Source organism: Leopardus geoffroyi, chromosome D4 (assembly GCF_018350155.1).
Source record: "Leopardus geoffroyi isolate Oge1 chromosome D4, O.geoffroyi_Oge1_pat1.0, whole genome shotgun sequence".
NCBI lineage: Eukaryota > Metazoa > Chordata > Mammalia > Carnivora > Felidae > Leopardus > Leopardus geoffroyi.
In genome coordinates this window covers 12,849,613-12,874,718 of record NC_059342.1, presented here as the reverse complement: position 1 = coordinate 12,874,718, position 25,106 = coordinate 12,849,613, and the positions used below count along the sequence as shown (strand labels likewise).

General features: G+C 38.0%; 1 protein-coding gene and 1 pseudogene across 5 annotated transcripts in view; both read right to left on the bottom strand.

Moving 5' to 3' along the window:
* The window catches only part of SMC5 (structural maintenance of chromosomes 5), a 95,675-nt gene that overhangs the window by 19,526 nt on the left and 51,043 nt on the right, over positions 1-25,106 (bottom strand). For all 5 annotated transcript variants that reach the window (XM_045469591.1, XM_045469592.1, XM_045469594.1 and 2 more), the window contains exons 10-17: positions 23,480-23,634; positions 19,728-19,841; positions 17,148-17,242; positions 16,387-16,519; positions 13,846-14,019; positions 13,582-13,751; positions 2,240-2,363; positions 1,753-1,875 (exon numbers count right to left, since the gene is read on the bottom strand). In XM_045469591.1, coding sequence (XP_045325547.1) covers positions 1,753-1,875; positions 2,240-2,363; positions 13,582-13,751; positions 13,846-14,019; positions 16,387-16,519; positions 17,148-17,242; positions 19,728-19,841; positions 23,480-23,634 — 1,088 coding nt within the window. The remainder of the gene's footprint in view (positions 1-1,752; positions 1,876-2,239; positions 2,364-13,581; positions 13,752-13,845; positions 14,020-16,386; positions 16,520-17,147; positions 17,243-19,727; positions 19,842-23,479; positions 23,635-25,106) is intronic.
* On the bottom strand, positions 4,442-10,100 carry LOC123593548 (annotated as a pseudogene).

The following is a 25,106-nucleotide window of genomic DNA, read 5'->3' as shown; positions in this document are numbered from 1 at the left end:
AATTCTCCCTTACTTCCGTCTCCCAAAGTACCCACTTTGAAGTAATATCCTTTTATTTCCTTACGATTCCTATAGGACAATCAGGAAGTATATTCTATTTTACTTCTATTGTCTCCCTTCCCCCATTTTAGTGTTGTGTGTTAGCTACCCTTTCTGCCTTATAACCATATAAATACCAATTCTGCGGTCTTCCTAGTCTATCACTTCTCAGTAGAAGTACTGAGTACTCAGTAGAAGTATAGGTCTACTTCTCAGTAAGCAGCGTGCTTCTGCACAGCAGTCGGCTAATTTGAGAGTTCGCCAAGCCTGGACCTCCACAGCACCATCGACCTTCCTAGAGTGGACAGTTGCCTTCAGCGGTTTTCAAACTGATCTGCAGAGCTTTCCACACCTAGTGGGGCCTCTTTCCTTTAGAAAGGAGAACCTGCTGGTGACCTCATTTTTGGCTTCTCTGAGCTTTCCCTCTGCTTAGCATGTACTTCCTGATACCACGCTAGCTTGCTGCTGACTTAATCTTACCTGCTGATATTCTGGAGTTCGCAGGTGTTGTGTAAGAAAGAATCAGGCCTTACTCCCTGGTTCTTGGGAAGGAGACTGTAAAGCCCTAGGAATTTTCTGAGTGATAGGAATGTCTTTGTTATTCATGAGGAGCTACACTTCTCCTTCAATCACACCTACACTCAGGCTTAGGAGATGACTCAAGATGGGGATAGGCAATGCCAGAAGGACAAATCCTGTGGTTAGAGGGTTGGGGTTCTGAGTCCTACGACTGTCTTACCTTTTTTTTTTTTTTTAAGTTTATTTATTTATTTTGAGAGAGAGAGTGCAAGTGGGGGACGGGCACACAGAGGGGGACAGAAGACCCAACGTGGGTTCCATGCTGACAGCAGAGAGCCTAATATGGGGCTCAAACCCATGAAGTGTGAGATCATGCCCTGAGCTAAAGTCAGAAGCTCAACCAGCGAAGCCACCCAGGCACCCCCGGACTTATTCTTGAGCCTTCCGGGTTGAAAGGGGCTAGAAACTGAAGTTGAGTCTTGCTGGAGACCGTGCCCTTACCTTGTCCAGTCGGACGCTAACTCTGGGCGGGTGGTGCGAGAGTGTACTGTGGACCAGCAACAGGGATACTCTGAAACTTAGTTTTGCTCTATATGCTGTCCATGGGCTTGTGGCTGCTATCCTAGCTGCTCTTCTATTTTTTGGAAAAGGATTCGGAAGACTCAAAAGACGATGCCACTGTCACCATCATTTTGTTGCCAGTTCTTCTTGGGGATTTTCATGACCTTACTGCATCACATTTCACCCTCTGCACGCTATTTTAATATTTATCATTTCACAGAATGATATTAACAGAAGATTAAATCACCAAAACTGTAGACTAAGGCCACTCTCAGTGTTGATTGTAACTCACCTGCAGTTGACTTTATGAGATGTACAAACCGTAATAAAAGCTACTAGTGGCTACGTGGTGACAGAATGACTGAAGTTTTTATGGGTTAAGGGAACAGATAGGAGACTTTGCCTGTCAAGTGACTAAGATGCTCTCATTTCTCACATTACCACACCTCCTCCAATCAATAACGTAAGATGCATTGTACAGTGTTTCACACAGGGCTTCCTCATCAGCAGAATGCATTAAATTTGTAAATTAGAGAGCATATAACAAAATGCATGTTTCAAATGATGATACACGTTTTCAAACTGGTCTGAGGCTGGCACCCCATAATCAAAAACTAAAAGCAAAAATTGTACCTCTGTGAGACGGAGCTGTGATGAAGCAGCCATGTAATCTGATTCTAATTTGTTCTTCTCAGAGATCACTGTAGTATTTTGAAGAATTAAATCAACTTTTTGTATATGCAAAGAAGTACAAATCTAGGAACAAAAACCCCTGAAAGTTTAATTTGTTTTACAACTAAGGAAAAAAAAATACATAGTTTTTTAAAAAATTACAAACCAGGAGAAAAATAACATTTTTCTAATCTGATACCTCAAAGAGTTCTTTTTACAACTATTTCTTACAAGACACTTTTAAAATGTCTTTCTCTGGATTTAATTGAATCATCTGGAATAAAATAATTTAGCTTAATGAGTGCTTTTAACCAAATTATTGACCTATAATGAGAAATATCAAGCAAAGTTAAAACTGTCGATGGTAAAATCTTAGCAAGAGTTTTTTTAATCTATGTACTTATCTACCTGCCATAATAAAGTGACCAAAATTAAGAAAATGCCTTACCTTTACAAAGTTTGTTAATTCAGTAACAAGTTTTGCTTTTTGAACATTGATTTCCTTGATTTTGGTACTTGCTTTTCGCTCTTCCTCCTCAAGGTTGCAAGTATCCTGTTCCATCATCTTTAAACTATATGAAACACATAATCGTGTAGAAATCGGAGTTAACACAAGGACTGCGCCCAGGTCTCCTGCTGTTTCATGGGCTTTTTAGCAAAGCTACTCAGACATAAACTACTGGCTTCTGGACTAAACAATCATGTGACCATGCAGGATCAAAATGTATTTGTTGAGATATTATGTGCCCAGCACAGTTTAAGTAATGATGCCATAATGGTGTAGGATCTAGAGTCAAAAAGATGTATTTGAATCTCCTTTTGCCAATAATGAGCAGTGTAACTAGACAAGTTACTCTTCTGAACTGTAGTTTCCTTATCTATAAACTGCAAAAAATAATACTTCTCCTATAGGGCAATGGTGAAGCTTTAAAAAAGGTAAAATGTGCAACACACTTAGTATACTGCCTGGCCCTGAACTGATTGATAAATATTATTTACTACTGTTGTTATTAATGTTGTTTACATACAATCACTCACCTTAAGGAGCTTAACTGGGAGATTTGATTAACAGATTAAAAATATATAGTAAAAGGGTAATACAACAATCCTAAAAAAACTTTGTTATCTGAGATGAAACTAAGGATCAGAAATTAATTAAGTTACATAAGATCATGTATAGTACGTGGTAAGAGGTGTCTGACACCAAAGTCCAAGTACTTTCTACTCTGCTGCGTTGCCTCCAGGGCAAAAGTAAGGTAAAGGCAAGAACACACTTTGGAAGCAATAATAAACAAGGATGAACAAGTTCAGCAGATGTGGCAGAGAGGGGCCTCAACAGAACGTGGAAGAGAGTGTGGAGGAGGCTAGGGAGCTGAGGTGAAATAGGTCAAGTGAAAGGAGACTGGGAAAATTTGAAAGTCAATCTAAAGGAAAGGAGTGTTGTAACTATAGGTGGTGGGGTGATGGGTATGAAAGGCCATTTCACTACAAAAAACAACATTATACAGAGAAAGTTGAGTTTTAGACCATGGGTCTGACAGAACGGTCAAACAGAAAAGGTTAAGTGTCTTATAGATGATTAAAGATAGAAATGATGCCAAAGGTGAAGGCTGAAAAGAGGCGTAGAGATGAAAAACCTGGGCAGCCAGACTAAATGATATCTTGCTTTAAGCAACCAAGGTACATTATTTGTCCAGTAATAGTTAATGGACAATTGTTTACTTAAAAAAAAAAAATTCTCATATATGCATTTCATATATGATTCAATTTACAAATGTATTTAAAACCACATACTATATTAGGTCAAGGTAAACAGAAAACTAAAGGCAACGAATGGTCACTTACTATCAAAGATTGACTATGTCAGTCATATCTAAATCTTTATAGAGAAAGTCATAAAAGAATAATCACAAAAAGGTCTGAGGCAGGACATGGGGAACACCTTTAAACTGGAAGCCATGTTCCTTTCCCCTAGAAAGAACCCCCCAATAGCTTTTATACCCCCTCCTATATTCCACTTTCTATAAAATATCCAAATACAAAACAAAATACATAGTTCTGAGAACGGTTGCAGGGACATTCACAGTAAGCTGGCAGTTATCTTTTAGGAAAAGACTTGTGAAGACTATTCACATCTTTTTATAGGATTCTGTGGAATCTGTGTCCATTAAGGCCAAGCAAACGTAATTCTACTTGTAATAAGGGAGATTACAATTGAAGGAGATACACGCCCCAGTTGCCCATTCTCTTCTGTGAAAATCAGCATATTCTCCTCCTTGCCTATTACTACTTTCAGAATCGGTGAGAAAGCGCATAGCCTAATAGCTTGGATTGATAATCTCCCTGCCTGTACCTTCCTCTCTCCTCTCCCACCAATCCAAATTCAATGGATACAAGTCTAGGTCAGTGGTTCTCAAAGCGTGGTTCAGAGACCTCTGGGGATCCCTGAAACCATTTCAGGCGAATCATGAACCATTTTCACTGTTGTAAGATGATCTCAGTTGCCCTTTTCACTGTAGTGATATTTGTACTGATGGTACACCAGCAGTGGTGAATAAAAATGCAAGCACTCTAGAATGAATCTGGGTAGTAGCCCCACAGTGTACTTATAGTTAATAGATATTTTTAAATGCCAAATTCATATTCTTGATGACAGTAAAAATTAATTTTATTAAATCGTGTATTTTGAGTATGTTATTTTTTTACTTCAAGTATAATTGACCTAACGTTGTATTAGTTTCCGGTGTACAATGTAATGATTTGATATTTGTATACATTGCAAAATGATCACCACAAAAATCTTGTCAACGTTCGTCAACATAGTTGTAAGTTTTCTTTCTAGTAATGAGCACTTTTAAGATCTACTCTCTCAGCCACTTTCAAATAAGCAATACAGTATTATTACCCGTAGTCACATGCCATACATTACATTCCCATGAGTTTTTATAACTGCAGGTGTGTACCTCTTGATGACCTTTACCCAAGTAATCAGCCCCCAACACTCCTCCCCTCTGGCAACCACCAATCCCCTTTCTGTTATCTATGCATTGTTTTGTTTGTTCATTTGTTTTTTCAACTACAGGGCAATCCAATGGTATTTGTCTTTCTGACTTATTTCACTCAGCATAATACCCTCAAGTTCCACTTCTGTTGTCACAAAAGATTTCATTCTCTTATTTTTTTTAAACGCCCCCCCCCTTTTTTAACATTTATTTATTTATTTTTGAGAGACAGAGAAAGAGTGGGAGAGGAGCAGAGAAAGAGAGAGACAAAGAATCCGAAGCAGGTTCCAGGCTCTGAGCTGTCAGCACAGAGCCTGACGTGGGGCTTAAACTCATGGACCATGAGATCATGGCCTGAGCTGAAGTCAGACGCTGAAACGACTGAGCTACCCAGGTGCCCCAAGATTTCATTCTTTTAATGGCTTAGTAATATTGCAGCGTGTGCACGTCTCTCACATCTTCTTTACTCATTCATCCATCAGTGGACACTTACGTTGCTTCCATGTCTTGGCTTTTGTAAATAATGCTGCAATGAACACAAAAGGTATCTTTTCAAATCCGTGCTTTCATTTCCTTGAATGAACAGCCCGAAGTGGAATTACTGGATCGTATGGTAGTTCTATTTTTAACTCATGTGCCTCTTGGTCATCTGTAGGTCTTTGAAAAAATGTCTATTCAGATCCTCTGCCCATCTGTTATAGATTGTTTTTTTGCTATTGACTTGAATGAGTTCTTTACAGATTTTAGATATTAAGCCCTTATCCAATATATGATTTGCAAGTATCTTCTCCCATTCCATAGGTTGCTTTCTTGGTGTGTCGATGGTTTCCTTTACCGTGCAGAAGCTTTTTAATTTGATACAGTCCCATTTGTTTATTTTCGCTTTGTTACCGAGGCCTTTGAAGTTGATTCCAAAATAATTACTGCCAACATCCATCCATGTCAGGAAACTTACCGCCTGTCGTTTTCCAGGAGCTTTATGATTTCTGGTCTTACATTCAAGTCTCTAACTCATTTTAAGTTGATTTTTCTGCATGGTGTAAGAGAGTGGTCCAGTTTTCCCAGCACCATGTATTGAAGAGACTACCCTTTCCTCATTGTATATTCTTACCTCTTTTGTCACAAATTAATTGACCATAGATACATGGGTTTATTTGTGGGCTCTCTGTTCTGTTGTAATGATCTATGTGTATTTATGTCAATACCCTAACTGTTTTAATATAGCTTTGTGATATAATTTGAAATCAGGGAATGTCATGCCTTCAGGTTTATTTTTTCTTAAGATTGCTTTAGTTATTTGGTATCTTTTATGGTCCCCAAAATGTTTAGGAGTTCTAATTCTGAAAAATGCCACTGGAATTTGGAAATGAATGGGACTTGCACTGAATCTACAGATGGCTATGGGAAATAAGGACATTTAAACAATCTTCTGATCCATGAGCACAGAATTACTAATAATACTAATAATAATTACTAATTATGTCCTATTCAGTTTATTTCCTCAATATGTTACAGTGTTCACTATACAGGTCTTCTACCTCATTGATCAAAGTTACTCCTTTGCATTTGCTTTTTCATTTTCTTTTGTAAATGGGGCTGTTTTTTTTCTTTTTTTTGAAATTATTAATGTTTTTTGTTACCTATTTTTGAAAGAGAGACACACTGTGAGTGGGGAAGGGGCAGAGAGGGAGACACAGAATCTGAAGCAGGCTCCAGGCTCATAGCTGTCAGTATGCAGGGCTCGAACCCACCAACCATGAGATCATGACCTGAGCTGAAGTCAAGACGCTTAACCGACTGAGCCACCCAGGTGCCCTGGGACTGTTTTCTTAATTCACCTTTCAGAGTACCTTGTTAGTATATAAAAATACAACAGATTTTTGTATGGTGATTTTGTACCCTGCAACTTTATCGAAGTTGTTGATTAGTTCTACCAGTTTATTTTGGTAGAGAAAGGTTTAGGGTTTTCTATGTAAAATCCTGTCACTCACAAATAGTGACAGTTTTACTTCTTTTGCTTTTTCTCTCTTGCCTAATTGCTCTAGCTAGGCTTGCTTGCTTTTTTTCAAGCAGAGGGACAGATTTTTTTTTTTTTTTTTTTTTTTTAAGAGAGCACAGGAGGGGGAGAGAGGCAGAGAATCTCAAGCAGGCTCCACATTCAGCACAGTGCCCAACGTGGGGCTCAATCTCACAACTGTGAGATCATGACCTGAGCTAAAATCAAGAGTCTGATGCTTAACTGACTGAGTTACCCAGGTGCCCCTAGCACTTCTAATGCTATGCTGAATAAAAGTGCACAGAGTGGGCCTCCTGGCCTTGATCCTGATATTAAAGGAAAGGACTTTAGCTTTTCACTGTTGAATATGAGGTTAGCTATACACTTGTCATATACAGTCCTTACTATAATTTCTGACACTAATTACTGTTCTATCCTTATCTGGAAAAAGAGAGGAAGAGAGAAAGGGCCTACTGAGTCTTCTAGACTACCTTCATGGCATTATTGTAAGCAAACCAAACATGACAGTGATGTGTCCTCTAATACCTGAAAACAGGCACAGAACCACTAAATTACTAATGTTGTTGGTGCCTTTCTGATGACTGAAGATCATGTTTCACAGCTGAGCTTGACATTTGGCAATACACTTTTCTCCATCGAAAAATAGATGGGCAAGTAGAACACTGTCAGAATTGGCTATGGCCCCAAGATCATCTCCTGTTGGCTGGTATTTAATGTGTATTTGGAGCAATAGGCAGCATTTTCCCTGCTAACTAATTCCAGGAACTAGAACATTCAACACTGCTTCTTGCGAAGCTGCCAGGACTTCTCCTAGCTTCAGACCATCTGAGCAACTCTTGATGGCCAATCCCCTGCTTCCTGGAGGTCAGAAGAGGAATATGTGCTACTGTGGGTGAACCTTAGAAGAACAGGTCAAACTGTCAGTCCTGTGCCGACTCAGATATTGCTGTTGCTGAGACCGGTATTGCTGGTAATGTGATCGTGGGGAAAGTGCTCTGTTGTGGAAAAGCAGCAGAGAGGATATGCTGATTTCAAGGATGCTCCCTGAGGATCCTTCAAGTCTGTAAAAACTGCTGCAGTAGTTGGGTGAGCTGAGCCGGAGATTCCTGGGAACTGTGCCGCATGACTGACAAAGTCTGTGGCTGTGGCTGCGGCTGCTGCTGCTGTGTAGCCAAAGTAGGGCAGGCAGTCACCACCTGACCCGTAAGCATAGTGCTAGGTACCAAGACGGCCCCATAAGCTACAGGAGCAGTTAGTAATTTAATCTCTAATCACAAACTGCTGACCTTGAGAAAATCTTGTCTGTCCTGAGTGAATGCAGTTACTGCAGCACTCTGGGTATGGTTTTGTGGCATACTAGGTGGAATGGGGACCATGCTTGTAGCTACGAAATCATAATAGTGTCCATACAGTGGGGCTGTAAGAGTGCTGTGACTGGAAAGAGGTGTTTACGGTCTGTGCCAGCTCAGTATATTCTGTTGACTCTGACTTGATGTACTTTTTAAAGGCTGCTGTCGTGTCCTATGCAGAGTGGAGCCAATGTGTCCAGTATTCATTCCACTTTGATTTTGGTTAAACAACCTGGTCATTAATATTTATAGATACAAGTTGCAAGATGTTAGATGAATTCAGAAGAAAGCTGAACAGAATCAATATTCAACCCAGGGGCTGATCACTTTAAAAAAAAAACAAAAAAAAAACTGCAGCCCTTGGGGCGCCTGGGTGGCTCATTTGGTCGAGTGTTCTGCTCTTGATTTTGGCTCAGGTCGTGGTCCCAGTGTTGTGGGATTGACCCTTGCCTCGGGCTCTGCACTTAGTGTGAAGCCTGCTTAAGATTCTCTCTCTCCCTTATACCTCTCCCCTGCTCACTCCCTAAAATTAAAAAAAAAAAAAAAAAAAAAAATCTGCAGCCCTTAACCATGGACCATTTGAAGCTGTTCTTGAATTTTTCTTTTCTTGTATCTTCTGGCTGATGAATATTTGCCTCTATCATCCAAGTCTGTTGCTGATTGGTCTCTCAAGATGCTGCATGGCTCATAACTGAGCTAAAAACTGACACAGAGACATGTTTTAAGGAACTAGTACAGATGCAGCTTGAGACATCAAGCTGTATTAATGACTGAACAACAGATGGGGGAATTTATGGACTAAACAATGACCTCCTTTGTGCCATCTTTTTAGGAGCTAGTACATACTGTCTGGGAGGAGTGCAACTATCTGCTGGGTCTTGGTTGGTGTTGAGGAATGGCCTGAGACTGCTGCGTGAGATAATTTTCTTGAACTCTGGAAGGAAGCAGAAGGGGCTGGGCTATGATCACACCTTTCCAATACTTCGTTGAGACTGGGTCTATAGGATTATCAGACCCAGAATCTTGGCCTTTGTCAGCAGTTGTCTCAGAAAGAGACTCTTCAATGCCAAGTACTCATCTTCCAGTCCCACCTACTGAGTTAATTTACTATGGTGTGACTACCAACAACAAACTCTGGCCTTGAATTCCACTGATGATAAACGATATGATGACTGTGAAGCCAAATCCACTGTGGACCTTTGATCAGTGAGCTATAGCCACATGACTTGCCTTTTCCAGACTGCATTAGGTGCTCATGACATTTTTGCCAAATGTTCTAGACCATCCACGTGATGTAATCCTACCCTGATGTCCAGAGAACTTCAAATGGCAAATGCCCTATCACAGGTAATTCCTTGTAACCTAGAAATAGAATTCTAAACTACGTCTAGGTGTCTAAAACTCTTCATTAGGCTCTTCAACAGTACACATCCTTGATGAACTGAGGTGTAGCTCATCTGACAGTAGCTACAATACAATCTCAATCATCATAAGGCCTATGACAGCTTGTATAGTTCCTTCAAAACCCTTCCATGGTGAAGTGTTTAATGATTTGAAATTTCCTATAAATTCCACATATTCATAAGTGTATTACTCCTTTGGGTCTACTGTTCCTCAAAGCATACGAAAAGAGAATTCTAACTGATTTTAAATATCCAGGCATTAATGAATCACTTTCAAGCAGATGGGTAGAGAGCATTTTATAAATCAGTGAATGTTCCCTCTCTGAGATAAAATACTTTGATTCATAACATCAGATGGTACACATTAAAGTGATGAAGTTACATACTCTCAGACACAAATAATATGCTCCCATCTATCAGGGATGCTTAAAAATGAAACACCGAGAGCCCTGAACATTGACTGTGTAAATTCTTCACTACTGAGGAATGCCGATTTCCAGTACTGTCAAATGTCACTGGCATCCGACTGTAAAGTGATTTGTTTTCAGTAAAAAAAAAAAAAAAAAAAAAAAAAAAAAAAATCAATGCTCTTCTGCAGAAGAGATTTCCTCTTGTGCTCATGTGGAACTCTCTGGACTTCCTGGATCTGGATGTCTATTCCTTCCTGAGGTTAGGGAACTTTTCAGTCATTTATTTCTTCAAATATGTTTTTCTGCTCCTTTCTCTCTTTATGCTTCTGTGACTCATATAATGCAAAAGTTACTCTGCTTGATGTTGTCCCTTAAGCTATTTTTACTTTTTAAAATTCTTTTTTGTTATTGTTTTTGGATGAATTCTACTACCCTGTCTCCCACATTACTGATTTTTCTTCTGCTTCATCTAGTCTGTTGCTGGAATCCCTCCAGTGTATTTTTCGTTTCAGTTACTGTGTTCGTCAGCATTGTGAAGTCTGTGTGGGACTTTATTTGTATTTCTCCTTAGCGAAGTTCTTGCTGTATTCATTCCTCTTGTTTTAGGACCATTACTTTGAATTCTTTTTTAGGTAAACTATCACCATTTCATAATGGTTCTTGTTCTGGTGTTTTATCTTGTTCTTTCATTTGGAACGCACTCTTTTGTCTCTTCATTTTGCTTGATTCTGTGTTGATTTCTTTCTTTCTTTCTTTTTTTTTTCTTTTTTGGTCCTGTGTTGATTTCTAAGCAGCAGATGAAACAACCTTCAACCCTCTCAAGCTTCAACAAGTCTTGAACTGGCCTTATGGAGATGAACCCTGTCATTCAACTGTGCTTAGCTCTTGGTTGTCACATGAATCTTTGTGGTCTAAGCAGCCTGATTCATCCTCGATACAGCCTAGTTGCTGAGGGACTGCCAAGCGCTGTGAGTGTTCCAGAGGATGGGATCTCAGTCTGCCCCTAGTTTCAGGCTGAACAGAAGCTAGAATAGAAGCCAGAACTTCAGGTAGCAGCTTTTAAGCTATGCAAATATATAGAGAGAGTCCTATGGGACCACAACCATAAACCCTGTTGGCTTACACACCACACAATCTGGAGGGGTCTCCTCGGAAACTGCTGCAAAAACGAGGGCTCCAGAGGAGCCCTTTCTCGGAGGTACTGGTGGGCTGTGGCAAGGCCAACACACAGTATGACAGAGATGACATCTCCTAGACCATGTTGCCTGAGGACAATTCTGTAGCCTCTAGATGTGTGGTAGTCCTGGAGCCCCTGAAGCTGTGGTTCTAGGACGAAGGGGTCTTTTCCACAGGAAGACTGGAGAGTGTTTCTGACTGCTGTCTATGCAGGGCCATGGGATAGTAGCTTGCCAAGAACTGTCTCTGATCATTTCAGAACCTTGGCCACCCAGCTCTGGCGGGGATATGGGCATGGCATACACCCACCAGTGCCAGCAGATTACAGGCAGAGTGCAAAAATGGTGCGCACCAGTGCCTCTGTCCCAGGAGGAATTTCCATTAGGCTCCTGCCTCTTGGGTGGATACTTTAAGATTAGCAAATGAATCTCCTTCACATATGGTCTAACTACTTTTCAAACGGTTACTCTGCCCAGGGTCCTGTAGTCTTTGAATGAGCCCTTTAAGAGGGGAACCTGTATTCTCTACTGCTGTACCTTTCTCCTAGATATAAGCCCCCTTGGTTTCCAAAGCCAGATGTTTTGGGGACTCATCTCTCTGGTGCAGGTCCCAAGGGTTGGGGTGCCTGCTGTAGGCACAAACTCCTCAGAGAAGAGCTCCATATTTGTGATATGGATCACAACACTACCCGAGTATTGGTCACCACACTAGGGGCGGGGTTTTGAGTGAGACCCTATCTCTGTAGTTCCTACCCCCCTTGATGTGGACCTTACATCCCTTGTTACAGAAGAGCAGTTCAGCTAGTTTTCTGATCTTTTTCAGAGCAAACGGTTTCATATGTAGCAGTTGATGTGCTGTGTCTGTGGCAGGGGGGGAATTCAGTATCTCCCTATGCTGCCATCTTGAACCACCTCCCCATGGTAACTGACTACATACATCTTTATAATAGCGTGATGAAGTATACAGTACACAGTACTTCTAATGTATACCAAAGTATGATGGCGGCCTCAAGGAAAAGCATTTGTGTGACTGAGTTGGGAGCTGGACTACTTTTTTCATGAAATAACAGTTTTTCTTGAAAGAATAACAGACAAACTATGGTTAGACTCAGGTATTTGGCAGACTGTTCCTCCCAACCCAAAGTGAATGAAGTGAGCCTATCACTTCAAGAAAAATAACTGATAATATTTGCCCCCAATGAGAAAATTCAACTTTCAAGTGAAAAGTAGAATTTGGAAAATCTTTATCTACCACTGTAAGCTTGATAGCTTCCCAATTCTTAAAGATCCTTCTGATGGGATTGGAAATCAACATAATTATTTTCTTTACACAATAAAATGTCAATATTTGAAAGACCTATAAATGACCGATGCATGATGGAACAAGATCACTGGGTAAAAGATTCAATTACAATACAATGAGTTTTAACATAATCTACCTCACTAATTGCAGACTCCACAGTGCAAATGAACTTTAACAAACCACAATCTTGGCAGGTTTTGATGCAATATTAAACAAGACGATATAGGTAACTATCTGAATCTACTTCAAAGCAACCTCTCACAATAGACTGAAAGTAAAAGCAGATATGAAATAAACAAGTAACTTTATCAAAAGAGGTTGATAAAAATGCAAAACAATGCCACTCTTCTTGCTAAATGTATTTTGTTTGGTTTTCATAAATATTTTAAACATTCTGTTTTAATTACTAATGTGGTATAAATATCACTAGATATAAAAGTGAAACTTCCTCAAGGTCCTCAATTAACTTTTAAGCATGGGAAGAGGTCCAGCGGTCAAAACAGTTGATCAAAGGACAGAAGAACAGCACTTAAAATTCACCAACCTTTGCCCTACAATTTTATTTTGGGCAGTAGGATTAAAGTTTGAGGGAAATTATTACAAAACGTGTTTTTGGGAATTGCATCAGCCTTACAGGGTACAGGCATACCTCACAAATATTGCAGATTTGGTTCCAGACCACTGCAATAAAGCAGGTCAAAAGAATTTTGTGGTTTCCCAATGTGTGTAAGAGTCATGCTTACACTATGCTATAATCTATTTAGTGGGCCACAGCGTTGTATCTAAAAACAATGTACGTACCTTAAAGAATACTTTGCTGCTTAAGAATGCTAAGTTATCTGAGATTTCAGAGTCCTAATCACTGATCACAACACATAATCAAATAGTTTGAAATAATGCGAGAATCGCCAAAATGTGACACAGAGGCACAACATAAACAAAAGCTACTGGAAAAATGGTGCCAACAGAGTTGCTTGACACAGGGTTGCCAGACCTTCAATTTGTAAATAAAACAAAAGAAAACAACGCAGTATCTGCAAAGCGCAATAAAACGAGGTATGCCTATGTAACTCATAATAGCCTCGCAGTGCTTTGTGCCCGCCCCCTCTACCCAAAGGGGCTGAATGGTACCTTCCTAGTTTGGAACTAATTTTTTGCTCCAGTTGTCTTTTCTTGGTTTTCCTTTCAAGAAGCTCCTTCTTCTTCTGTCTAAGTTCATTGTCTTTGTGTTCTAGATGCTTGTTTCTCTCATACAGGGCAATCAGCCCTGCTTCCACGGCTTGCAGTTTTCTATTAATTTCCTATGAGATATTCAAAATTATTTTAAAAACAGATCTACTTAAAGTATTACAAATCCGGTTAATATTTTCTAATACAGTACTCAAAATAACCAACCTTTAGCTGTTCTTCTAAGTGTCTTCTTTGCTCTAGGTCCACGGTGACTGTGAGAAACTGGGCTACTTTCAGGGATGTGTTGCTAGAAATAACTTTGTTTGAATAAAAGGAAGTTTTCACTACGTACTTTTCTTCTGCTGTGTACATTTGTTTTAACCGGGTTTCTTGTATTACCTGTCAAACAATGTCAAACAAGTATTAGTGCACATGTAATAGTAATTAAATATTTTTAAAAGGATTAAACCATTGAAAACACAGACCAAGTCCATTTTAGAAGATCAAAATATATTTTCTTTTTTTTAAAACTTATCCAGGTACATCTCTAAAAAGGTGGCTGATACACTTCAGATTATTATTATGGAAAACACTGAAGAAGAGAGAAGGGAGAAAACCAAAACATCTGTAGCAAAGGTGGCTACGTTTCTACCTGACTTTACAATCTCTCCTATGTAAGTGTCCTTTTGGAGTTTTGCTAGGTCTACGGAGGAGATACGAGGAACCAGCTGCCCGAGAGACAGAACTATGGGGAGCTCAAGTAAATCATTTACTCTCACCTTCCCTCAGTTCTACTGTTCAGAGACACATGATCATATTCAATTCCTGTATATTTGGAAGAATACTTAAATGGAAACACTTTACTGCAAACTTTTTCTTTGCACTTTTTGGAGATCTTGTCTCTCAAGAACTTATACAAAAAGTTCCGTAAACTAAAGCACGTTCTAAACACAAAAATGTTACTATATTTCTGTATATTAGTTAAGAATAGCCTTTTGTAGTACAGTTTTTTCTGATCTCTGCAGCCTCACCACCAAGACTCTTGTGGCTTGCTTCTAACCAGAAGTTTATAGTCTAAGTAAAGAAATTAGACATACTTAAGCACACTCAGTTCAACAAGGTATAACGTGGCATCTATAAACTGCCGAATACTCTGGAATGAAAGGAAAGCCTAGAAGAAGTTAGCCTACTCTAGTTCTAATGAATTTAAATTGATAGAGATGGTGAGGGAAGGGCACTCCCAGCAAAAAGGACATCCTGAGTTAAGGCTGGCAGGAGATCCTTTAACCAAAGGGGAGAGTCCTGGAAATTAATGAGAACAATTCCATGTATGGTCTTACCCTGTTTTCATAAGATAGAAAAGAGGTGTATCCACATGCAGAGTTCTAGTATTCACTTCCCCAAATATTTCCCAGAATGTAATTTTTAATCAAAGACACGGGCAACTTACTATAATTAGCTTGGTGAGGTGTCCACGCCCCCTGGCAAAATGCATTGGTAATGAGCCCTCATTTCTTATCTGCTGTCAGTAAAGTACAAAGAGTCCCTATATTACAAATAAATTGTCCTAGGGATACTGGTACATGAGGTGTTAAAATTTTAAAACATATTTTTAAATAAATCCAACGTAATAAATAGTAGTTAGGTCTCTAGCTGGGTCCTAGATACTTACAAGCAAAAATATGCAACCTGGTGTTATGAAAAAAACCTGTTTTGGATGAAGAGATTTCTTTCCTGTTTCTGTCTGTAACAGAAGCAATGAATGTATTTTGGAGTCTTGGAGATTTATATGAGGAGTAGAGAACTCCCAGCAGCATTAGCAGAATATGGGAGCTATGAGTTTGTGTGCTATGCTAGCCAGGAAAATGAGATCCTAAAATGGAGGTCATTCATATAGAAGATAATATTTTTTTTAAGTTTATTTAGTTTTGTGAGAGAGAGACAGAATGAGTGGGGGAGGGACACAGACAGAGTAGACAGATGCCCAAGCAGGTTCTGTGTACTGACAGAGCAGAGGGCAATGTGGAACTTGAACTCACAAACTGTGAGCTCATGACCTGAGCCAAAATCAGGAGTCAGATGCTTAACTGACTGAGCCACCCAGGCGAGCCTCATATATGAAATAATCTTAAGCAGCAGCTTAAAGAAAGAAAGGGTTTACCGAAACAGTTCTCTATCCCAGCCTATCATCCTAAAGTGTAATTTATCTGGAAAATAATCTAGAATACGAGAACTTAAATGACAAAACCATTAATATAAAGTCTCAACATAGGTTTGTCAAGCAGGAAAAAAATGAGGTAAGAGTGACAGGTGTCTCTTTACAGGCCTCAGCTTTCTTCAATAAATACAGATCTAGAGTATTTACTCTAGGGGCCTCCACATCACACCTGTCATAAAGTATTAGTCAACAGTTTTCTATTGTATTAAAAATGTAGAATACAAAGAATCTGCGTGGTTAAAAACAACAGAATGACCTACTTCTTGAATATGCTAAGAAGCTTATTTTTAATTTTTTTTTAATATTTATTTTTGAGAGAGAGAGCACGTGAGAGCATGCACACATGGGGGAGGGGCAGAGAGCGAGGGAGACAGAGAATCGGAAGCAGGCTCCGAGCTGTCAGCACAGAGCCCAACACGGGGCTCGAACTCACGAACAGCAAGATCGTGACCTGAGCCCAAGTCGGACGCTTAACCGACTGAGCCACCCAGGTGCCCCAAGAAGTTTGAACAAAACAAGGTTTGGGTACTGATTCAGTATTTCCTTACCCGTTCAATTTTTTCTCTGGTCCTTTCAGTTCCTACAGGAACTTCATGAATATGATAATGGCAGCAAAGAAAGCTCATGACGGGATCAGGTGCATCAAATAACTCTCGCAAGTAAGAGAAAAACCCATACTGTCTGAAATGAAAAGCACTTCTTAGATTTTTCTTCTTAAAAATCATTTACAGAAATCTGACAGTCAACAAGTGGCAAATAAACAAAATGAAATTTAATGATAGTACAGAAAAAGTTTTTCTTGGTGTCTTTTAAAATCACTTAAGTGATTAAGACTTCTTTGTCAGAAAAGTTTATTAATATATTCATGATTACAAACTATTTTAATCTTTTTTGTTTCTTCCATTGTGTTTACATTTAGAATGTCTACTTACATCCAGAGTTAATTACTTATAGCTGTTCTATAATTGCAAATTTTCCATTTAGTCCTTCTGGAATTATTTCTGTGTTATGAAGTGATGATTTGTTTTATTTTCCCAATACCTAACCAACTATTTTAGGATCTTTTAGTAAACAGTCCAATATTATTGCACTGATTTGAAACATCACCATCATATAGTAAGTATTCCATGGTTTGTCTGTTCTTAGATAATTCCTTATTTTAGACTTAAGTAGAGATCCTAAAAAGGAATAATACAGCCTATAACATCCATATTTATGTGAGAGATAATTAAAATATATATAAGAGCTAAACATGGTTATTCAATATTCAAAGTAACAGGTTAGTTCTAATAGTATTTTTAAGACTTACTTGAGGTCATTCAGAGATCTTGAAGGGGCTTTGTCTGCATATGAACTCTTGGGAGCAATAACAGCATTTACTCTTAATTTTTTATTGTCACGAATCTGAATATAAGGAAAAGAAAATATTTTAATTACCATATACTATCAATCAAAATGATTTTTTAAGTTACATTCCTCCTGGCATCCATGGGATGATCAGAAGCTGGATATTTAACGGTACTTATTTTTTTTTTTTTTTTAAAGTTTATTTATATTAAGAGAGTGAGCATGGGAGGGGCAGAGAGAGAGAATCCTAAGCAGGCTCCGCACTGTCAGTGCAGAGCCTGATACAGGGCTTGAACTCATGAACTGCAAGATCATGACCTGAGCAGAAACCAAGAATCAGAGGCTTAACTGACTGAGCCACTCAGGCGCCCCTTTAATGGTACTTACAAGGAATTTTTTTAGTGTGAAAATGATTATTACACTTCCATGTTTTTAAAGAGTTTATCAGTGAAAATAGTGAAAGAGATATGCTCTAACAGATAAGCAGTAATACCAAAACTCGGTCAGACACAGGAAGAATGCAACAGGCATTTCCCAAATCCTTTTTATGATTCCAGCATAATCCTGACACCAACACCTGACAAAAACAATATCCCTCATGAATACATATGCAAAAAGCCTCTACAAAATATTAGTACACCGAATCCATTAATGTAAGAATAGTACACATGAGCAAGTAGAGTTTATCCCAGAAATTCTAGATGTAACATTGAAAACTCGATCTAATTATATCAATGGACTAAAGTACAAAAGCCATATGACCATCCCAGCAGATACAGAAAAATATGATAAAAAATTCTCAGCAAACTAGAAATAGAAGGAAACTTCCTTAACCTGATAAAGGGTGTCTATGATAGATGTATAGCAGACATAATACTTATACACAGTATTGGAAATGGTACTCTAGTAGATATGAGTACAGGAGGCGGTTAAATACATTTCACAATTTAAAATACAAAGTCATATATGTATGAGGGAGTTCTGGCCCTGTTGAGGAGAAGTTACGGAAAGTTAATTATCACAGCACACACACAAAAATACAGGTCAAAGTTTTAGGAACCCACATCACATTATCGATATGAGATTCAAATCCTTAGCACAGACGAAGCATTGAGTTTTTGACTCAAAAAAGGTATTCAGTGTAGGCTAAGCTGGTCATTTCCAACAGAAAGCATCTAATTACACCCGACTGAATGCCCTTTGCAGTGTGTCCTCCACTTGTAATCCAAATGCCCTACTTCTCACACTGGACCAAAAACTCACTGGTTAAGCTTAAAGAATTCTAAACTATACAAATGTCTAACTTCTGGGAGTCCATTCTATAATTTGATACATGCGACTTCTCATCCAGTTACCATATATTCACATTCCCTGCCAACTCCCAAACCAGGAGGGCACTTCGATAAAAGCCAAAGAAAGTAAGGGATTCTTTCCAATCACTAGTGTACCACACAAAGAGGACCACTGCAGCTGATTCAGGATCCTGTCCTCGCTCACACTTGTAGCGAAAGTTTAACCAAAACAAAATCTAAACATAATCTTTAGGGCTTTTAAAAGAAGCAGAAGGTGTATGTAAAAGGAAAGAAATCTTACCATAGCAAATAACAGCTAACAATGTATGTTTATAGATAACCATAACCCGGGTGGCTCAGGCAGTTAAGCATCTGACTTCGGCTCAGGTCATTTCACATCTTGCGAGTTCGAGCCCCATGTCAGGCTCTGTGCTGAGAGTTGGGAGCCTGGAGCCTGCTTCAGATTCTCTGTCTCCCCGTCTTTCTACCCCTCCCCTGCTTGCACTCTGTCTCTCTCTCTTTCAAAAATAAACATTAAAAAAATTACTTATAGATACCCATATATAAGAAAAATATTTGCAAGCACTGTTCTAAATACTTTTCCATTTATTAATAGAATTAATCCTCACAACCATCTTGTAGATAATGGATCTGCATTTTACAGATGAGGAAATTATGGCATAAAACATACAGGAAACTTGACCAATTTAGTAGCAAAGCCAGAATTCAAATCTTGGCAGCCTACCTGTATGTAGGTCTATGCTTCTAACTACTAAGCCATCCACATTGCCTTTTAGTGCCTTAGATTCTCAGTGGTGTTTCTGTAGCCAGATACAGAATTCTCATCCTTTTTGAAGAGGTTTTATTGAAAGCAACAACATATTGATTCCCACACTCCCCGCCAAAGAAAAACCGAGTTCATTCCAATACATTTCCAAAAAGGATTTCTAAGACCAAAGGCCCTTCATTACATTTTTTTTCTCTTAAAAGAGTGTGACAGAATTATTTTTACGAATTCCAAATAACTTCAAAACACGTTTCACGTGGAATTATGGGCTGTTTTTTCTCTTGCAAAACAAATTCATTCCCCAGTAATGACACAGGTTAAAAAAGAAATTAACAAAATTGAATGATTTTACACAAGAGTTACTGCTGGTATTAGTCACTATTTTTGTTGTAGTTTGAATTTAAAAACTTAAGCACTAGAGGGTAAGCACCAGATGAATCAAAGTATTATGATGGTTACTTGCCTCTTTGAGGAAAACTTCCATATCTTCTTGACTTTCAAATACAAAAGCTCTTAAGTCATTTGATGAAATATGATTTTCAATATATTTGGCATTTTTATTATCTTTCATATTGATCTAAACAAAATGAAAAGAAAATATAAGTTGATTTTCATGAAATCCAAACTGATTGCAAGAACATTAGTTTTACTTAGATGTATTTAATCAGATTAAATACTTAAGGGAAAAAAATGAAAAACGCTTTGTACTGAGACAACATTTCAACACCTCTATAAGTTAGTACCGGGAAACATTCAATACATAGTAAAACAAAAGCCAACACACGAACGAGTACCTGAAGCTTATCAATTTGATACTATTCAAGAAATAATGAAGTTCCTTTCTAGTCCACTCATTAAAAACCTCTGAAATAGGCTTAGATTGTAATCTAAGAGTATAAACATTTCTCCTCTATCCCCACACTTTTAGTATTTTTCTTCTTAATCTTCAAGAGGAATTCATACTATACATGGCAATAACCAATCAGTTCAAAAACAATGAAAAAAAAAAAAAAAACTTGCTCTGAATGAATTTTAACAGTGTTTGCAAGAGAAATCCTAGGCTTGTGCCACTAGAACAGAAACTTTAAGATTTATTTTTAAAATATTAACAAATCAGGCACTTCTGCATGTGACACTCAATGCTATGGAAAATACTAAGATTGGTCAAGAAAACAGATTGTTTCAAAAAGACTACGCTATTATTTTTTGCAGATGGTAAGTATGTTGAAAAGCAGAACACAAGATAAAGCTCTATAACAGAGGTGCATAAAAAGTGCTATCTATGGAATTTTGGGAGCTGGGATAGATTACCTTCAGCAGATGGAAATCAGTGTTCTTGAAAAAATAAAGATTTATGAAAGAAAAAGTATATGTACTATATATAAAATATAGCATACTAGTTAAGAGCTAAGTCTCTGGGGTCAGACAGATGTTGCTTCAAATCAGGTACAACTTAAATTTCTTAAAATTTTAGTTTTTTACCAAAATGGGTATAGTAAAATAGTCTGTATCTCAGGAATAAAAGGATTAAGACAGAATAAAAAATTTAGTGCAATGCTTATCATGTAAATGTTGGCAAATATTAGTATTTTAAATTATAAAATACCAATTAGCATAAGAATGGGAAAACTGATAGACGAACAAAAAAATTAATACCATCACCAGGACATAGACACTATACCAAGTTAGCGTTTACTGTTGCACAATATTTTTTGGTACCAAATTACTTCATTAGAAGGAATGGTATAAATGAAAGAAAATTTAAGTGGGCGTTAGCTATAACTTTTAGAAAGGGTTAAAGTAACCCCAATGTGACTGCTGGAAGTCACCTTTTTAAAATAGTTGTGGATAAGCGAGCCTAAGACTCAGCTCTCCTTATCATTCTCTCCTGTAACAGATGTCACATCTTTGGGCCTCCGTCTTGTGTGAGTTGCTTACGTGGTCATTCATTTCTTTGAAGAATTTCACTTGTTCATTTAGACAGTGAGTCTCAAAATTAAGTCACACAGGTGGGGGGTCATTTCTATCCCCACCCAGTTGGTGCACTTCCAGGAGTGACTAAGTCACACGTTTCTCCCCAGGTAGAATGCAAACTGCATTGCACTCATTCTGGCCTTGTGACATCCTGAAGGAAGATTTCATCATGTTGTCACTAGCTTCTTTGGTAAAGATACCTGGCTAAGTTCTTCAAGGCCACGTCTTTGCGACGTAGTAAAGACACAGAGAGGTAGACAGAGGAGGCACAGCACTCCAAGGTGATGTGGTGGCTGATGGCAGACTTGTGTTTCAGCTCTTTAAAATGCACTCTTTTTCAGGGTGCCTGTGTGGCTCAGTCAGTTAAGTATCTGACTTAAGCTCAGGTCATGATCTCGGGGCTGGTGGGCTTGAGCCCCTCGCTGGGCTCTATACTGACAGCTCAGAAGCTGGAGCGTGCTTCAGATTCTATGTCTCACTCCCTCTCTCTCTGCCCCTCCCCAGTTCAAGCTCTGTCTTTCTCTCTCTCTCAAAAACAAGTAAACATTAAAAAAATAAAATCTTTCTATACATCCTGTCTTATAACCTGCTTTATAATTCATTAATAAGTTATAAATGTCCTTTTATATCAAGAGACCTAGAACATTTTTAATGGCTGCATAGTATTCCATTCAATGGATGTACAGTAATTTGTATGACCAAACAACAGCTTTGGGAATTTCATTCTCTGTCCCACCACCATTACAGTATTATAAACACTGCTGTGAGGAACAGAACTATAAACAAATCTTTGCACACTTCTCCCATCGTAGATTGGAATGGTCAGAAATAACTCCTGGAAATGGACTGCTAGTTGACAACTTCTATGACTAAAATTTTAAGTTGATACATTGTTAATTTTCCTACTGTGATGACATTTCAACTAGATATTGGAGGGTTAGGTAAGTGTGTGTATCGGGATGGAGCTAGGGGAGCAACAAAGTTGGAAGAAGGTGGTAGGAAAGGTGAAGGGTTATTTCAGAAAGGATAAAAAAAAGAAGGGTATATCTTTTCATCTCAAAGATTCGAATGTAATTTGTAATGTAAATATATGCCTGCTAGTAATCCCTCTTGGTGACAGGCTACTGATAGGAGATGAAATGATAAAGGATGGCAAATTTACTAACGTTGTGAATTATAATTTTGAGGTTGACATTTTAACAAAAATCTGTTGACAATTATTTGCATTATAATTTATTAAGGATCAAAATATTTTCTTATATTTTCTTTCAGTCCTTACCAGATTAATCAAAACAATAATGTCTGCATCCAAAATAGATATTCCCTTCTTGATCTGGCAAAAATACTCTAATAATACATACCTGAGCAAGAAGAGAATACAGTATTATGCATATTAATTTTGCTAACATAATCTAAGATATAAAAAAGAAAACTACATGAAATGATTTTAAATAAAGGATAACACAAACACGAATTACAGAAAATAGAAGTTTTCATGAATCCTGCAAGGATCTATAGTGCATTCTTTTCTAAAGTAAAAAAAAAAAAAATTACCCAGCAAAAACAATCCTTAGGTCATTTTGGTGTAAGTTTTACGTTCATATTATACCTAATATATCGCTACCAAAGACTGTGGTGTTTACTTTCTTTTCCCTTTCCATGGCCAAAATTATTATTTTAAATATTTGAGATGGAAATTGTCCTAGCCATTCCATCTAAATTCCAATGAAGCCACACTTCATTAAATGATTTGCTAAATATAGCTTACCTTCTTCTTAATGACCCATGATCATCAAAAAGAGCTATCAAAGGTTTATGCTGGTTTCATTCTCAGAATTCTCAGAATGCTAATATTTGTAGGTAATTCTCTCTCTTCTGTCTTCTATCAGTTCCCCCATATCAACATAGTTATTTACAATAGTTTCCAGCCCTTTGGCAGCATTTAATCTATTGCCTGCTATCTAACCTAAGAACAACAACAGCCAGAAGGAACTAGCTAACCAAACTAATTTTATACATGATTCCTTAGATTCAATAAGCTAAGTTTCCTACTTTTCCTATTGTTGGTCAAGGGCCCTTTAGAAAACTCAGGTATGGATTCAGCAGCCTACCAACTGCCACAAGTCTGATAATGGAAAAGCATGTTGTTAATAAAACTAAGAATTCTTAAAACAACAAAAATCTATAACGATTGCAATAATAAAACTAACAGATGCTACCAAGACAAACAAAATTTCTTACCGTGAGCATTATAGGTTCACAGACCCTTTGCTTAAATTTGTCCCGGTTATTTCTTAGCCATAAAACAGCATCATATGTGTCACGGTATCTCTGTCTCAGCTTATCTTCCTTTTGATTCATGAGATTGTCAAATCGTACAATATTATCACCCACGCCTAAAAAAGGAAAACAAAGTATATCTTTGAAAACCTGCATTAAATAATACAAAAGGGTATCTTAGATCTCAAAGTTAGCACCACTCAGCAAGTACCCAACACAGTGAGAAAGCAAAACCCTGGAGAAATTATTATCAAATTTCCAAACACTTGGGATAAAAAAAATGATCTTTAAGCTATCAAAAACAAATAGGCCACATAAAGAAGATTAAGAAATCGCTATATTTCCTAACACGAGGTGATTGCAATAGGCCTTCAAACTTCGGAGAGAAAAATTGTTTTCAACCTAGAGTCATATATACAACAAAACCAAGTTAAAAGGGGACCATGAAATGAAGGTGTTGTCATTAAATCCCAGATATCTGTAATTAAATTCCAAATATCTCTTCTTACAAGGTTACCCAAAGATGTATAATGGAGCAATGCAAGAAAAAGACACGGAATAGTTTTATCCAATACAGACAAGGATCTGTGACAAATCCCAGATGGCAGACACTTGGGAGGCTTTGAAAACAATCCATTTAGGTGGAAGGAGGGGGATAGGGGGGCTCCAGAACTCACAAGAATGCCTAATTGTTTTTGTTTTTTAAGTAGGCGGCACACCCAACATGGAGCTTGAACTCACAGCCCTGAGATCAAGAGTCACATGCTCTACTGACTAAGCTAGCCAGGCACCTCAATTGTTTTTTAAGGAAACGCTACAGCAAATGTTTTTCTGTTTTTGTTTTTGTTTTTGAAGGAAAACTAAAACCTTTAAAAAAGCTATCAGGGTGCCTGGGTGCCTCAGTCAGTTAAACATATGACTTTAGCTCAGGTCACGGTCTTGTGGATCACGAATTCAAGCCCCATATTGGTCTCTCTGCTGTTAGTGCATAACTGTGCATACATAGCCTGCTTCAGATCCTCTGTCTCCCTCTCTCTCTGATCCTCCCCTGCTTGCACTCCCTCTCAAAAATAAACATTTAAAAAAATAATAAAAAAATATCAATAAAAGGAAATCAGATCAAAATGTACTACCTAGCTCTTCTGTGAATAAGTTTCACTGTTGTAGTAACAAGTAATACTTGATATTTCTAGCTTTTAGAATTAACCCATAAACAGAGCCCATAAAACTTGATATGGTGTTCAATAAAATGTTTTCAGCCTTGAAAGAAATTTCAAGAGACCAAATTAGAGAACTTAGAGTGTCAGAAGGGTGAAAAGTAAACAGGATGAAAGTATCGGTATTTTTAGCTGACAAAGTGTGCACTCAAGCAATACTGACAATTGTTAAATGACAAAAGATTTAAAGATACTACAGTTAACCGATAATAAATGTTAAAGATTAGTAATTAGTATTAATACAATAATGCCACTTGAGGAATTACAATAGGGACAGGAGATGTTATGAGCAGGAATCTAAATCCAAAGCACAAAACATCAAAAGATAATGTCTAAAGTTGATTCATCTAGCCAGGGCAAAACAAGAACAT